This window comes from Topomyia yanbarensis, chromosome 2 (assembly GCF_030247195.1).
Source record: "Topomyia yanbarensis strain Yona2022 chromosome 2, ASM3024719v1, whole genome shotgun sequence".
Taxonomy (NCBI): Eukaryota; Metazoa; Arthropoda; class Insecta; order Diptera; family Culicidae; genus Topomyia; species Topomyia yanbarensis.
This window is the reverse complement of record NC_080671.1, coordinates 222,418,629-222,436,645: the sequence shown is the minus strand read 5'-3', so window position 1 is coordinate 222,436,645 and position 18,017 is coordinate 222,418,629. Positions and strand designations below refer to the sequence as shown.

At 43.6% G+C, this 18,017-nt stretch overlaps 2 protein-coding genes across 2 annotated transcripts in view; both read right to left on the bottom strand.

Annotated features, from left to right (window-relative positions):
• LOC131678309 (uncharacterized) overlaps positions 1–5,609 on the bottom strand; it is a 200,303-nt gene extending 194,694 nt beyond the window's left edge. The window contains exon 1 of the mRNA XM_058958379.1: positions 1,354–5,609. Coding sequence (XP_058814362.1) covers positions 1,354–1,360 — 7 coding nt within the window. The 5' untranslated portion in view covers positions 1,361–5,609. The remainder of the gene's footprint in view (positions 1–1,353) is intronic.
• Positions 1–18,017, bottom strand: part of LOC131678308 (neuroligin-1-like) — a 1,556,576-nt gene that overhangs the window by 1,286,599 nt on the left and 251,960 nt on the right. The window lies entirely within an intron of this gene.

The window sequence follows — 18,017 nt, the reverse complement described above, 5'->3', positions numbered from 1 at the left end:
CAATTACACACGTTTGCAGATGCCTCTGAAACAGCTTATGGAGCAAGATCCGTCGACTCTCAGTGTAATATTTCCGTACAACTATTGGCGTAAAAGTCTCGTGCAGCACCGCTCAAGCGGGTTACCCTTCCTAGGCTGGAATTGTGCGCAGCTGATCTTGCCGCAAAACTCTACTCCAGTATAATCCAAGCACTGCAGATCAATATCGCCTCATCGTTTTTTTGGTCCGACTCCATGGTTACATTACAATGCTGAAATCTCCGCCAAACACCTGGAAAACCTACATAGCCAATCGAGTATCGGCTATTTAAACCGCTACCCACGGAGCGCGATGGAAACATATTGCTGGTAAACAAAACCCAGCTGACTTAGTATCACGTGCAGGGTTGTTAATCGATAATTAATCGTCATCGTCGATAACGTTAACCACCCGTCAACGTCATCGGAAACTCCGTTAACGATAATTTATTGTCGGATTCATCGTCATCGTCGATAATTCATCGGTGGTTATCGCGATACATTTTGCGTTACTTTCCCGTTTATTGGAGTTGAAGTTGATGCGGTCAACTTTCAATTGTTTTGAAATAAATAACTATTGGAGGACATGTTGTTGGCAGTTGAAAATCAATAGTTTTGGACATTTTCTATGCAGAGGGGGGTCCGACGATGAGTCAAAATGGAACTTTTTGTCAACTTTTCGGGAGAGTTTTATATTGAAGGGAAAGTTATTGGCAGTTGACAATCAATAGTTTTGGACATTTTCAATCTGCTAATCACCACACCACTAAAATGTGTAGTGTAATTTGTGAATGGATAGTGGTTTAGAAGTTTTTTTTTCACTACACTACAATTTTGCGTGCTATAAATTACTAATTACACAATACCTCAAAATTTGTTTCCTTCATGGTCAAAACAATTTTGATCACTTTTTTGCCGCTTGGAAACACTGTGCACCTGGGAATCTTCTGTGCACAAACTTACTCGAAAAGTTGAAAAATTCAATTTTGACACATCGTCGGACCCTTCTGCGTATTGAAATGTCCAAAATTATTGATTTTCAATTGCCAACAACTTTCCCTTCAATATAATACACTTTCCGGAAAAGTTTAAATTATTTCATTTTGACGCATCGTTGGACCCCCCTGTGCATAGAAAATGTCCAAAAGTATTGATTTTCAACTGCCAATAACATGTCCTTCAATAGGTATTAATTTCTAAACAATTGAAAATTAACCGGATCAACTTCAACTCCAATAAATGGGAAAGTAACGCAAAATGTATCGCGATAACCGATGAACCGACGATGACGATGAAAACGACGATACAATTATCGACGATGACGATGAAGGCGACGATACATTATCGTTAACGGAGTTTCCGATGACAATACATTATCGTTAACGAGTAACGCCGATAAATTATCGTGAAAAATGTATCGTATTAACAACCCTGATCACGGGGTGTGGAGACATATGAACTGTTAAACAGCCCGGTTTGGAAGCATGGTCCCGCCTGGTTATCCCACATCCAAGAACATTTTCCATCAACAAGCATTCCTGACTAATTCAATGATGGAAAGGACCGACGAAAGATGGTAGTTGCTAGCGCCAAAACAAAACATCGCACCATCGACTTGTTCGTGTTACAGCCTACTGTCTCCGGTTCGCTCAAAGAAGTCTCACGAAAACCCGGACGCAGCCATCCAATGAACCCCTATCTATTTCGCTTACAGTCAAGGAGTTGAGCAACGCCCAATCGATTCTTGTTCGACTTGCTCAGCATGACGTGTTCAAACAATAGATCAAGGATTTGACAAAGGACAGGACAGTTTCCAAGCATTCTTCACTTCGACTTCTTAAGCCTTTTGTGGACGCGGAAGGAACGATTAGAGTGGGAGGGAAATTGAGATTGTCCGAGCAGCCCTACATTCATAAACACCCAGCCCTTTTGCCAAGTTTCCATCCCTATACCTGCCTCCTCGCTAAACACTATCACCTGAAACTTATGCTCGGTGGCGGTCGGCTTACTCTTGCCGCAATGAGGGAGCAATATTGACCAATAAATGGATGACGCCTAATGAGAAGCATTACCCGAGGATGCTACCAATGTGCCCGAGTAAGTCCCGTTCCAGCGAGTCAATTTATGGGGCAACTACCTCTGGCTCGAATTACTCCAAGCTGCCCGTTCACTGCTACTGGAGTGGATAATGCCAGTCCAATGTATTTAAAACCTATTCATAAGAGAGCAAACGCAGCGAAGGTATACATTTGCATATTTGTCTGTTTTAGTACAAAGGCCGTTCACATTGAGTTGGTAAATTACCTGTCCACGCCGGCCTTTATGGCCGCACTGTGACGTTTCATTGCCCGAAGAGGTCGTCCAACTGCCATCTTCTCGGACAACGGCAAGAACTTTGAGGGTGCACAGAAAAAAATATTTTGTAATTTTAAGTTTATTTTCATGCACATATTTGGAGCATGAATATATATGTAAAATTAAGTTCCACCAAAAATCCACACGACTTGTCGTGCTTTCTTCAACGAATTTTATTATAATGCTACATGTGGATTGAAAATTACAGTTTCTTTAAACGGAAAACCAATGCACTTCACTGTATTTTTTACACGCATATTGCTGTAAAATGAATGACATGTAATATTACACGAATGAAAGTGTTAAATTGTATGCTCTTTGATGCTCCAACTGAGTGCATTGATTTTAACGTAATTTTCAATCAAAGTTTTGATTCAATCTTTGTATGTTTACATTCGTATTGATTTACATGTCGTTTAAATTTCATTATTTTTTTGTGTGTGCCATAAACGAGCTCGAACAAATATACCACTGGCTCAGAAGCATGGAAGGGGAGGCAATCCAGTCACACTGCGCTAACGAAGGCATCAATTGGCACTTAAATCCAATCATTTGTACCGCCAGTTGAGAAATTCACGTTTGTCATTCGAGGACTTGAGCACAGTCCTAGCGGAGATCGAGGCCGCAATGAATTCTCGACCATTGGTACCACTTTCCGAAGATCCAAACGATTTGTCTTGTCTCACTCCAGCCCATTTTCTCATTGGATCGACAATGCACTCCATACCAGAAGCCAATATAATGGACGTTCATATGAGCAGATTGAACCACTACCAGTCCATGCAGCGTATATTTCAGCAATTTTGGCATCATTGGCGCGGCGAGTATCTGCAAGAGATGCATAAATGCACGAAGTTAACGGTTAACGGAACGCCTCATGATAATCGTCGATGAATTTCAGCATCCAGTGAAATGGCCACTCGCGAGAATTCTCTCCATCCATCTTGGACCGGATCGGCTAACAAGAGTAGTAACACTACGAACCGCTCGCGGTGTCCTAAAGCGGCCTATCACTAAAATTTGCTTGCTTCCATCAGTGTGATGAGTCCAATCATCAGTGTGATGAGTCCAATGGATCACGATGATGAGCGGACGGCTTAAGTCGCTCGACGTTTGCATTAATTTAGTTTTAGTTAGGTGTAGGTGTTAGTGTAGTAGTGTATCATGATGTATTATAATTGAAAGTAAATATTTCAAGGTGGGGGTGATGTTCGGGCTCACATAGTAGTTGTGCCAAATACCTGTGGCGTAGAACAGTTTTGGAAACGCACCTCGCATTTGGCGCAACTCTCAACTGATGACAAACCTATACCGCCAAAAGGCCATTCGATCAGTTAATAGCATGCAAGATGTAGTACGCAAGATGTCCACATAATCGTATGATATATTTCCTGGCAGTCCTTGTCCAACCACCGTAGAGTTTCGATCGTGAAATATAACTATGTCCTAACGTGCAATAAAGCTTAATTTAATTCCGTGAAAGTATATGAATCTGTGCCCCAGAAGATTTTCCTCCATCCTCCAGTGGTGACGTTATGTGAATTAAGTTTATGATAAACTAACAGTTACCTAGATACGGAAGTCCCAGATTCTATTCCGGAAGTTACCGTCCGCCGTTTACGTGCCAGTAGGAAACCCCGCCTTTCCGAACCTCGTCCAACATAATTTTATAAAAAAAAATTGTATTGGTGACGTCGGGCAATTCTAATCGACGAAAGGGGAAGCGTCGCAAATAGACCCATTTGATCTATTTGTATACTGCAGAAGCGGTACGAGGAAGAAGGACAACAAGTGGCACCCAAGAGTGCCGCATCGACAGTGGGGTTTTCGCAGCAAGCCACAGGTAGCTACATTTGTCTACCGCGGTGGTGGAAACGGAGAGAGCGCGCTTTTGGTGGTGATACCGACGAGCAGCTTAACCGAAAAGAGTTTGGAAGTGTTGCAGGTAGGCCTATTTCTCTACTGAAGAAACAACAGGCACCGAGTTTACAACGACACACACGAGGTGTGGTCTACCGGCGTCTCCATCACATCAGAGATAGCAGATAACAGGTATATTTTTCATTCCTTTTGCGATAGTTTTTCTTGCTAAGTGAAATGGATGACGATATGGGAGAATGAGTAACAAACCCTCGTCCTAAGCCTTTTGCTGAAAATGTAAACCCGATTAGAATTAAAATTTACCCAGAGTCGTCCACGGGTTTGTATTTATTAGGCGTAAAGTAAAGGCGCTAAATATCATCCAAATTTCGAAAAATTTGACTTCGCGATTCTCGGAAGTAAAAGAGATCGTAAAAGTTAATAAAAATAAAATACGCATTGTCGATGACAGTCTCAAACAAGCCAATGCAACTGCTCCTTGCGAGCTTTTTACGCGTGAATATAGAACGTATATTCCTTCAAAGCAAATTGAAATTGATGGAGTCATCACAGAATCGAGTTTGACTGTTGATGACTTAATTATGCATGGGGTTGGTCGTTTCAAAGACACCATACTTAAAGACTTGAATGCAAGCGCTCCGTCAGAGTCAGTCGTTCCGAAAATAGAGATGTGTAAGTGTTTTCTAGGAAGATGCGTTTAGTGGTAGCATTTTTCAACATTTCTGCACAGGAGCGTTTAGACCTCTCCTTCAAGGATCGTTTAATTTTATCCTCGCGCAATTTATAAATGGGGCATGCAAGGAGCTCATGAGAATTTTCTCAGCACATTAAACATTTTTCTGAATTTTTATTGCATGTATTCTCTTGATGAGAACCCCCACATTTGCCACACCGTGCCTTATTGTAACAGTAAGTGGCTGTGTGGCCAAGCTGTTTACAATTAAGGCAATTCATTATACGAGTGATAAAAAGGAGAACAGGGAGACGAATCTTATCGATAACGACATAGTTGGGCAGCGCAGACCCAGCGAAAGTCACTCGAAACGAGTCAGACAGTCGATAATCTTTTTTATCTCCTTCGTGTGATACTGCATGCAATTGCTTGCATTCAAGTCTTTAAGTATGGTGTCTTTGAAACGACCAACCCCATGCTTAATTAAGGCATCAACAGTCAAACTCGATTCTGTGATGACCCCATCAATTTCAATTTGCTTTGAAGGAATATACGCTCTATATTCACGCGTAAAAAGCTCGCAAGGAGCAGTTGCATTGGCTTGTTTGAGACTGTCAACGACAATGCGTATTTTATTTTTATTAACTTTTACGATCTCTTTTACATCCGAGAATCGCGAAGTCAAATTTTTCAAAATTTGGATGATATTTAGCGCCTTTACTTTACGCCTTGATGCCGCGATCAAGTCCTTCGGATTAAGAAGCAGTGCTCTTGATTTTGGAGTAAGAAACGACACAACTATTTATTGGCTCCGTTGAATATACGACACCGATATTCGATGTGATGCTATATGTATTTTATTCGAGACTGACTCGTTTGCTTCGCTTCTAGCAAGTTTTATCAGAGATAGGTAGAAACCCGATCGGTCTGTTCGATCGGATGCTGAGATAGCCTGATAAGGAAACGGTAAAAGAAAGGGTAAACCGTATGTGTCTGATTCGAGCAGATTGCCGTCCCTAATCTACGAAATGCATGAACATATGCCGGCCACCGTTAAAAAGGCGGATTTTTAACACAATGACTCCTATCTACTACTTGATGATTTCTTCCTAAACCTATACTTCTTAAACAACTAAAATATAAGAATTCAAAATTGTGGCGTAATCATTTCTGTTTCGTCTGTCCATATGCTGCTACTGATGATGTCTGTCTTCTAGACTTCTTCGAACGGTTGTTCACATATCCTCGAGCTGCTTTCTGTTCCATCTACGCCATGGTTTTCGTCGTCGATGACCGAGTGTCCCTTCGAAAGAACCTGCACGTCTCGACAATGACCATGGTTTTGTGTTGACTGAGTCGATCGTCCTGGTCTTCCTTGCTTGGCTGTCCTTGTCTGGGTCGTCATGCTGGAACAAACATAGACGGCTTTTTAAACAGTAAATTAGAAAAAGAACAACACTTAACTGGATTGGAGGCAACCGGCCTCCACGGGTCCGAAAACGGACGATGATCGTTGGCATCAAGTGACTGAGCGTACTTGTGCTTTTGTGATTGTGATATCATCCATAGAGGAAGCCAGGTCGGAGGTAGATGAATCGGTGAGACTTTCTGCAGTGGGTGGGTGTTGAGCTGAACTGCCTTCCATCAGGTCCTTGTCTCCTCTGCTGCAGAGCCACCGACATACAGTGGACGCGTTTGAGTGCAGCTGCAGATCCTCTTGAAGAAGCAGCTAGCTTGTCGTTTGCTCGTGGTTGTGGGTTGGAGCAGGCATCATCATCGTGTAGCATTATGGTGGACGAAAAATTCATAAACTTTTTGCAAATTCGTTAAATTACATAGACTTACATGAATGGGAGGTCTAACGACCTCCCATTGTTGCACAGTGAGTACACTGTGATCGTTGGAAGGATTCTAGGTTCCTTCGTGTGGATCAGTGGCTTCATCATCGAGGTATTCCGTAAGTCTCTGAATGGGCAATACGCAGATTTTGGAGATTCCACGACGAAATTCACCGTCTTTCGTCCTAACGGTTACTACCCGGATGTTGCCATCATCAGCCGTGAAGACTTGTAGTATTCGTCCGAATTTCCATTTAAGTGGTGGAAGGTTTTCTTCCTTCACCAGTACCATGGTACCCACCGAAATGTTGTCTCGTTGTTGAGTCCATTGAGTACGAGGCTGCAACCCGGACAAATATTCCGACTGCCACTGCTTCCAAATTCGCCGGACGTATTCCTGTGTTTGCTGCCATCGGTCTAAGCGGTTGGAAGGCACATCTTCGAGACTTGGTTCTGGAATGGCGGCCAGTGATCGATGTACCAAGAAATGCCCAGGAGTAAGCACTTCCAGATCGTTAGGGTCCGAACTGAGCTGAGTGAGTGGACGAGAATTTAGGCAACTTTCAATTTGAGTTAGTATAGTAAGAAATTCGTCCTGATACAGTACAACATTGCCGACCGTGCTGCGCAAGTTTTTCTTCAGCGACTTGACGGCTGCTTCCCAGAGCCCGCCGAAATTTGGGGATCTAGGAGGTATGAATTTGAACGTAATCCCATTTTCCGTACAGTTGGTAGTGATCAGTTCTTGGTGCTGCTGAGATACGAATAGTTGGGCTAAATCGTTCAGTTCGCGTTGAGCTCCTTCAAAGTTGGTTGCATTGTCGCACTCAATCAACTCTGGTTTCCCTCGGCGAGCGACAAACCGTTTCAGAGCAGCTAGGAATGAGTTGGTCGATAGGTCTCCAACGCACTCAATGTGGACCGCCTTCGTTACAAGGCATACGAAAATGGAAACAAAACATTTAACAGGGGCAGCTCGGCGAGATTGACGATAATAAAAAGGTCCACAGTAATCCAAACCCGTGCGGAGAAACGGGAATGCTGGTGTAACGCGCTCCGGTGGAAGTTCACCCATTAACTGTTGCAGGATCTTAGGTTTGCAACGAAAACAGCTGACGCAGGAGTGAACAGCTTGGTGGGCAAGGTTTCTTATTCGCAGCGGCCAGAATCTTTCACGAATGGTGGCACTTAGCAACTGCGGACCAGCATGTAAAAGCTTTCGGTGGTAGTGAACTACTAGTAGCTCAGTGAAAGGATGTTTGTCCGGCAGGATCATCGGATGCCGTTGGTCGTAGCTTACGGGAGCATGGCGCAGCCGGCCACCGACACGCAATACGCCATTCGTTAGTATTGGAGTAAGAGTTTTCAATCGAGAATTCTGTTTGACTTGCCCATTTCGAGCTACTTCCGCGAGATCCTGAGAGAATCTTTCATCCTGAGCGAGTTTCACCAGGCAGTGTGTAGCCTGTTTAATTTCAATTACTGAAAGAAACCCGGTTTTCCTTCCGTAACGGTTCTGAATCCTCGAGCTAAAACTGAATCTTTGGATCCACGATACAACACGTATGAGTTTGTTGAAGGATGAATAACGCAGAAACAACTCATTAGGAGGCTGGACCTGAATTGGAAGGGCAATCACTCGTTCTTCTAGTTGTTCGGGAGTGAATGTTTCTGCGGAGGGGCGTGTAAATGGTGACCAAAATCGAGACGGCATCGAGAGCCATGGCGGCCCACTCCACCACAGAACGAAATCGTGTAGCTGTGTTGGTGAGATTCCTCTCGAAATGACATCTGCTGGGTTTTCTGTACCTGGAACATGTGCCCAGAAGCCTTTGGTTGTGATTCGCTGGATTTCTGAGGTCCGATTTGCCACAAAAGTTTTCCAGCGCGATGGACTGGCGGAGAGCCAGGCAAGGACTATAGTTGAATCGGTCCAGAAGAAACTGCTACCTTTAAGGTTTAGGCTAGATTGAACCTTTTCGAAGAGATGGCTTAGCAAGAGGGCTGCAGAGAGCTCCAGACGTGGCAAACAGACGGTACCATCTTTTTTCGTTTTTCCAATCGGTGCCACCTTAGATTTGGCGGTCAGCAAGTTAACGTGGATGCTTCCGCTGGAAGAGACTGCGCGGACGTAAATGCAAGCGCCGTACGCCTTCTCCGAAGCGTCGCAAAACCCATGTAGCTCCAAACAAACAGCGGATGGTGTAGACACGACCCATCGAGGTATTTTCATTAACGAAAGAGCGTGAAGATCATCGCGAAATTCTGACCAATAACGTTGATGAGAATCGCAAAGCGCATCATCCCAATTTTTTCCTTCTCGCCAAAGCTCTTGCATGAACAGTTTTGCTAAGACGATGATTGGCCCAACTAACCCCAGAGGGTCAAAAAGCCGAGCGATATCCGACAGAACCACGCGTTTGGTTATTGGTATCTGTTCACTGTGCTTCGGAGCTTCGAAAAGAAATGCATCTGTCGATGTATCCCACTGCAAACCCAGTGTCTTTATCGGCGAAACCGACGAGTCGAGGTCGAAAATAGTTCGTTCGTCCCTTAGGAGGAGTGGAATTCCTTCTAGAACCTTGGGCTCATTTGAAGCCCATTTCCGGAGCTGAAATCCAGCAGAGTTCATCACATGAATCAACTGCCTACAGAGTTCTTGGCCTTCTTCCACGCTGTCGACCCCACTAAGCATATCGTCCATGTAAAAGTCTCGTCGGATGACTTCTGCTGCTACTGGAAACTTTTCCGAACTGTCTTCAGCCAGTCTCTGGAGACTCTTTGTTGCGAGGTAAGGAGCTGATGATGTACCGTACGTAACCGTTGTTAGCTGGTAGCTCAGAATCTGTTGTGATGGTAAGTCTCTCCATAATATTCGTTGGAGTGGCTGATCATTGTCACAGACCAGAATTTGCCTATACATCTTTTCGATGTCAGAGATGATAGCAAACTGTGGCATCCGAAATCGTAGGATAATGGTAAGAAGGTCATCCTGCACGAGTGGACCGACCATTAGTAAGTCGTTTAAAGACACTCCTGTGTCTGTGGAGCACGAAGCATCGAAGACCACACGGAGTTTAGTGGTGATGCTATCTGGTCGGACGACGCAATGGTGAGGCAAATAATAGGACGGAGAGGATCGATCAGAATCGGCAATATCATTAATCAGCTTCATATGCCCGAGCTGGGCGTACTCGTGAATGAATTCAGAATAAGTTTCTTTCAGTACAGGATTTGCAGTAAGGCGACGTTCGAGGGAAAGAAAGCGACGAGTAGCAATGGCCTTTGAGTTTCCTAGCTCTGCGATCACTGAACTTCTCTTTGGCAAGGCGACGACGAAACGACCTGAAGAATTTCGAATAGTATTGGTTGCAAAATGTTCTTCACAAGCAGCCTCCTCTAACGATAATGTGCTTTTCGAATGACAAGCTTCAATCTCCCAGAAGCGTGTTAATTGTTCTTCTAATGACGGTGTACTACACATATGTGCGAAGCTCGTGAACGACGGTAAAGCAACTACGTTGACTCGGCCTGACACCACCCACCCAAGAGCGGTACTCTGCAATAGAGGTTCCTCATGACTATTTTTGATCTGTCCCTCCCGCAACAGATCGTAGAAATTTTCCACTCCAAATATTAGATCGATAGGACCGGGTTGATGGAAAGTTGGGTCTGCTAAGACGATGTTAAGTGGCCAGTTCAGTCGGGACATGTCAACTGCTTGAGATGGTAGTTCCATTGTAATTTTTGAAAGTACGTGGAATTTCCAGCATGCTTCGAAATCAGCGCGATGGGACTGAAGGCGAACGATAGTAGAATGTTTGGATGCTGTAGACCAGAGTCCAACGCCGCTGATTGGAACAAATTCTCGTACACGTTTGAGTCCTAATTTCTGGATCAGTTGCTCCGATACGAAATTTAGTTGCGATCCTGAGTCGAGAAGAGCACGGGCCCAGATAAACCTTCCGCAGGAGTCAAACACTTTCACGAGCGCCGTCGAGAGTAACACAGTCGAAGGAAGTTGTCCACGAATAATGTCGGAAGGTGACGACAAGTGGTTGGTTGAGAGAGCGGAGACTGTGGGGACTTGGTTCTCAGTAGATTGTGGCAGGTTGCGTGACTGCGAAGGTATTGAGAGCTTGGTCGGAGTGGATGACGAAGGAGATGGTTGCATTCCGGACAAAGAGGGTTTGTTAGGCTGGGTACGGTTAATTTGGCTATTTGACGAATTAGTCCGTTGATGCAGCATTGTATGGTGTTTCTGGTTGCACACACGACAGGCTCCACTTGTGCAGTTTCTCACTAGATGCGCCGGCGAAAGACAGTTTATGCATAATGCGTTCTTTTTTGCAGCTTCGAATCGTTGGATTGCCGTCATCTTGCGAAATGCTTCACAATTAAATGAAGAATGGAAAGAATGTTTGCAGAATGGACAGGTCTTTTGAGGAGGCGAGATTGCAGGATGAGCGGAGTTCAATTTAGTAAATGTGCTTCGAAGTGAAGAGGAAAATGATCGAGGAGTATCAACCGTGCGAGTTTTGGACGCCGCGACAGATTGTAGAACAAGACTATGACTACGCAAAAAATCAGTCAGTTCGTAGTAGGTTGGGACATTTGTTGATTTGCGGTGAGATTCCCAATGACGCATGGTAACTGGATCGAGTCGTGAGCTCAACATAAAAATTAGCAATGTACTCCAATTTTCCGTTTCTTCTCCTACCCTTTCTAGCATCATCAAATTTCTCTCATATTCGTCGATAAGATGGTTCAGTGATTCGTGACACTCTTTTTTCATAGGCTCTACCGCAAACAGGGAATCGACGTAGGACTTAACAATCAAATATTTGTTCTCGTACCGTCTTTGAAGCATCTCCCAAGCCACATAATAATTTTCTGACGTCACATCGATAACCTCAACCACACGTTTAGCTTCCTTGGAAAGCGCCGAAATTAAATATGAAAATTTATCTATGCTGCTGAGTTGAGGAGCGGAATCGATCAATGACTTGAATGAATCTCTAAAAGTTGGCCATTCCTTAACAGACCCATCGAAAAGAGGAAGTCTAATCTCCGGCAGTTTCACTCGCGATTGAGCTGGTTGGGATATGGGTGCCTGCTCAGCATGGCTAACATTTGCTTGGTTGGAGGCACACGAGCGTTTCCGCATTTCTGATTGGAGAAAAGCTTTTAATCTCAAATAAGCTACTTCAAATTCCTCCCGAGAAGTCTGAATTTGATCTCCGGCAATCGTAACATCATTCACGTTAACACTATCCGAGCGTTTCAGCGCAACCTCACTATCGTCTAATAAATCCATCTCAAGCCTAATTTCCTCATACTGACTAAATATCGATTCTAACCTGTCCATCCAAGTGTCCAATTTGTCCCTGTCTGTTTCATCTGAATAATTTGTAACCATGCGCTCGATAATGTTCAAAGAATCTGTACAGTAACGCTCCTTTTTAGAAAGCCTTTTGAGATTTTTCGCCATCCTGACAAAAGACAGCACTAAAATAATCCGTTTGATTCGTTCTCGCACACGTGTGTGCCAATATGCCAACCAACCCAAAAATATCTTACGTCAAGCGACTCTATCACGCAGAAATGCGGAACACCATTAAGCCAGATGAATTTAATCTTTGATATCTCCGTATATTCAGGTTAGAAGAAGCATGCAATTGTACTTACAGTCTTTACGCTGAACAATGAGAAACCAAGCCACACCACGCTGCGACGCTACAACGTTCGGACCACGCGTTCAACCACGCCACGTTGGGCTAACAATAGCGGGCGCTGACAAAAGGAACAGTAGCCACTCGTTTCGATGACGCCGATATATCCCGCTTATGACAATCACACTTTACATTTGCAATTTAATTATATCACAATCGGTTTTATTTAACTGGCTTTAATTGCTCATATCTATTCACTGCCAGTTTTTATTATCTAGCACCTTTTGCACACCACGAGTTCGTTCGAAGATTTCAGATTTGGCGCATTGGCCAACACAAGTAATAGTCTCACGAAAATCACACCGACCCGCGTAAATCGCGAACACTGTTCTTAACGGTCCTTGATCCGGCTCGAAGGACCAATTTATGATGCCGCGATCAAGTCCTTCGGATTAAGAAGCAGTGCTCTTGATTTTGGAGTAAGAAACGACACAACTATTTATTGGCTCCGTTGAATATACGACACCGATATTCGATGTGATGCTATATGTATTTTATTCGAGACTGACTCGTTTGCTTCGCTTCTAGCAAGTTTTATCAGAGATAGGTAGAAACCCGATCGGTCTGTTCGATCTGATGCTGAGATAGCCTGATAAGGAAACGGTAAAAGAAAGGGTAAACCGTATGTGTCTGATTCGAGCAGATTGCCGTCCCTAATCTACGAAATGCATGAACACGCCTAATAAATACAATCCCGTGGACGACTCTGGGTAAATTTTAATTCTAATCGGGTTTACATTTTCAGCAAAAGGCTTAAGAGGAGGGTCTGTTACTCATTCTCCCATCTCGTCATCCATTTTACTTAGCAAGAAAAACTATCGCAAAAGGAATGAAAAATATACCTGTTATCTGCTATCTCTGATGTGATGGAGACGCCGGTAGAACACACCTCGTTTGTGTCGTTGTAAACTCGGTGCTCATTGTTTGACAATGTGACACTTGCTGTCCTTCTTCGTCGCGTTGCTTCTTCAGTAGAGAAATAGGCCTACCTGCAACACTTCAAAACTCTCCCCGGTTGAACTGCTCGTCGGTATCATCACCACAAGCGCGCTCTCTCCGTTTCCACCACCGCGGTAGACAAATGTAGCTACCTGTGGCTTGCTGCGAAAACCCCACTGTCGATGCGGCACTTTTCGGTGCCACTTGTTTTCCTTATTTGTCGCTTCTGCGGTAGACAAATAGAGCAAATGGGTCTACTTGTGACGCTTCCCCTCTCGTCAATTAGAAATGCCCGACGACAGCAATACAATATATCTTTTTCTGTGTGTACAGGCACGATCACTGTCGATTTCTGCCACCGCGGTAGGAAAATTCGTCTACCCGCGGTTTGCTGTCAAAACACCACTTGTCGAGGATGCCGTTGGCCGACGTATCAACTGTCGACTCACACTTAACAAACTGGTCTCTCTCTCCCACAAAACCGCATACAGCGTCTCGCACTCCGTCATTCTCTCGAGAACAAAACCTTCCACCTGGAGGCACAACCGTCTCAGCCGGTTGCAAAAACTGTTATGAGCCTCAACCCGACAATTGTCGAGACGTCGAAGGATAATTTTTTTAAAACAATTTCCTGATGCAGGATAGCATACAATTGGTCGATACGAGTTATGACCGGAGGCTGGTTTTCCCAGTTTTGGAATGGCTATAACCCTCACTTGTCTCCAGTCACGCGGGACAATGTTCTGCTCAAGAAGCTTGTTGAATAAATTCAACAAGCGTTTTTTTGCTAGGTCAGGCAGATTCTTCACAAAGTTGAATTTAATTCTGTCTAGTCCCGGAGCGTTATTGTTGCATGAGAGGAGTGCAATTGAAAATTCTATCATTGTCAAAGGCGAATCTATGAAATTGTTACTTGTGGAAGCATCACGAATGATTTTCTGCGCAGGAGCAGAATCTGGACAAATTTTCTTGACAAAATTAAATATCCAACAATTCGAAAAATCTTCGCTTTCATTAGTCATGTTTCGATTCCTCATTCTTCTCAACATGGCTTACCTCAAACATTAATTTCAACTTAAATGATTTCAACATTATTCGCCTAGACCGAGACACCCCGTATGGAGGACTGCTTCAAGAAATAAAAAAGTGCTATTCTTTTATAGAATTATATATATATACCTCCCAAAGTTCAAATTGGACAACGTCAAATTTTTGAAGTAGTGGAATCCATGGCTGCTCCGCGACTGATACTGGGAGACTTCAACTCGCACGGAGTATTGTGGGGTTCCCTCTACAATGATAATCGATCCACTTTGATATACAATGTTTGTGACGAATTTAAAATGACAGTTTTAAATACTGGCTAAACAACACGCATCCCCAGACCTCCTGCACGTCCAAGTGCATTACATCTATCTCTGTGCTCAATATCACTTCGGTTAGATTGCACGTGGAAGGTTGTACCTGATCGTCACGTCAGCGATCATTTGCCAGTCATTGTTTCAATTAACAGTGAATTAGGTCATACGAATTCAATCAATGTTCCTTATGACTTGACACGAAATTTTGATTGGAAAACATACGAAACACTTCTCTTGCTTCGACGGAAGTGCCACCCCCTACCGAAGAATATGAATTCCTAGCGGGTTTGATTATTGAAGCAGCAGAACAAGCTCAACCGAAATGCAATCCTGGCATTGCAATAAATAGAGGGCCCCCTAATCCTTGGTGGGACAAAGAGTGCTCTGATGCATACGAAGCTAAACAAGTTGCCTATAAATAAATTATGAAACAGAAAGGGGGTATACGTAAGAACTTTGAAAATTATTTAATTTTGCAAAACAAATTTGACAGTATATGTCGTTGCGTTGTGACGATGATTTTGGCGGATTGCACACTGACTTCATCATGTGTGACTGCTAATTATCTAAAAAGGAAATGCTTAGGAAATAGTAAGTAGGAATTCATACCAATCCGACCCATATTAAAACCTCAACAGAATGGTAGCCATCATTGCCGGCCGCCCCCATCTCCATCGTTCACGGGGAAGGATAAAGGATAAGGTAGGCAGGAAGTGTTGATGCTCCACCTACTTAACGGAAGGACGACGATTCATCAGACTCTTCCATAGGTGTCGCAGAGTTGGTAGTTTGGAAGGGTATCGGGTCTAGGATTCGCTCCAAGCAAGCGATGCGACCTGTAAAGCATATTTTATTAGGTAGTTGTTTAGTTAGTCTTCGAGTGCACGATCACTCAAAAGAGAGAAGATCTTGTTTAGTTTTTGGTTCTTTTTAAACTCTGGGCAGCCGGCTACCGAGAGTATACTATGTTCCCTAAACAAAAGCAATTTGAACTCCACACAGCCGACCGTGGGAGTATTGCCTAGAAAAGCTAATCTTATCTGCGTAATGGGCCGGATCACTATTTATTGCAACAGTATTTGGACAGAATTCGCTACTTCTTCTCTACGATATTTTATTGGCTTTAAAACTACCGAGTGATAATACATTATACAGGCAAAAATAGCGCGAGATGTTATAAATCAAGGAAAGTATTTCTTATTTTCCAAATCGGATTGTATGTGGTATACAAGTATACGAGCGATAATAACGAACACTGAAGGGATATATAAAGGATTGTTAACCTGATGCACGGGCTTGTTAGCAATAACGGAGCTTGAAATTAGGTTCATAAAAACAGACGCGGCGAATTTTCAATACGTATTGACCCGTGATCATAGATACTAGTCAGATTGGTCGTATTGGGGCTAATTTCCGATCAACTATTCATTTTTACGACAATGTTTTCTCGACTAGATCCGTTCGCACCCTCTCATTCTGCTACTATCGGCAGAAGGCTGATAGCACCCAGTCGTCGCCGGTCTAAGGACCAAATGTCATCAATAGACTTAGACTCGCGTGGAGTTTCCTATTGTGAGAATTTTGTTATCCCACCGTTTGACGACCAACAAATTTGACAGTATATGTCGTGCCAAAAAGTCTAGTTATTGGAAACGCTTCGTTGATGGCTTGTCAAGAGAAACATCAATGAGTACTCTTTAGAACACAGCAAGAAGAATGAGGAATCGAAACGTGGCTAATGGAAGCGAAGATTTTTCGAATTGTTGGATATTTAATTTTGTCAAGAAAATTTGTCCAGATTCTGCTCCTGCGCAGAAAATCATTCGTGATGCTCCCACAAGTAACAATTTCATAGATTCGCCTTTGACAATGATAGAATTTTCAGTTGCACTCCTCTCATGCAACAATAACGCTCCGGGACTAGACAGAATTAAATTCAACTTGGTGAAGAATCTGCCTGACCTAGCAAAAATACGCTTGTTGAATTTATTCAACAAGTTTCTTGAGCAGAACATTGTCTCGCGTGACTGGAGACAAGTGAGAGTTATAGCCATAACTCAACATAATCATAACTCGTATCGACCGATTGTATGCTATCCTGCATCAGGAAATTGTTTTAAAAAAATTTTCCTTCGACGTCTCGACAATTGTCGGGTTGAGGCTCATAACAGTTTTTGCAACCGGCTGAGACGGTTGTGCCTCCAGGTGGAAGGTTTTGTTCTCGAGAGAACGACGGAGTGCGAGACCCTGTATGCGGTTTTGTGGGAGAGAGAGACCAGTTTGTTAAGTGTGAGTCGACAGTTGATACGTCGGTCAACGGGATCCTCGACAAGTGGTGTTTTGACAGCAAACCGCGGGTAGACGAATTTTCCTACCGCGGTGGCAGAAATCGACAGTGATCGTGCCTGTACACACAGAAAAAGATATATTGTATTGGTGTCGTCGGGCAATTCTAATTGAAGAGAGGGGAAGCGTCACAAGTAGACCCATTTGCTCTATTTGTCTACCGCAGAAGCGACAAATAAGGAAAACAAGTGGCACCGAAAAGTGTCGCATCGACAGTGGGGTTTTCGCAGCAAGCCACAGGTAGCTACATTTGTCTACCGCGGTGGTGGAAACGGAGAGAGCGCGCTTGTGGTGGTGATACCGACGAGCTGCTTAACCGGGGAGAGTTTTGAAGTGTTGCAGGTAGGCCTATTTCTCTACTGAAGAAGCAACGCGACGAAGAAGGACAGCAAGTGTCACATTGTCAAACAATGGGCACCGAGTTTACAACGACACACACGAGGTGTGTTCTACCGGCGTCTTCATCACATCAGAGATAGCAGATAACAGGTATATTTTTCATTCCTTTTGCGATAGTTTTTCTTGCAAAGTAAAATGGATGACGAGATGGGAGAACGAGTAACAGACCCTCCTCCTAAGCCTTTTGCTGAAAATGTAAACCCGATTAGAATTAAAATTTACCCAGAGTCGTCCACGGGATTGTATTTATTAGGCGTAAAGTAAAGGCGCTAAATATCATCCAAATTTCGAAAAATTTGACTTCGCGATTCTCAGATGTAAAAGAGATCGTAAAATTTAATAAAAATAAAATACGCATTGTCGTTGGCAGTCTCAAACAAGCCAATGCAACTGCTTCCTTCAAAGCAAATTGAAATTGATGGGGTCATCACAGAATCGAGTTTGACTGTTGATGACTTAATTAAGCATGGGGTTG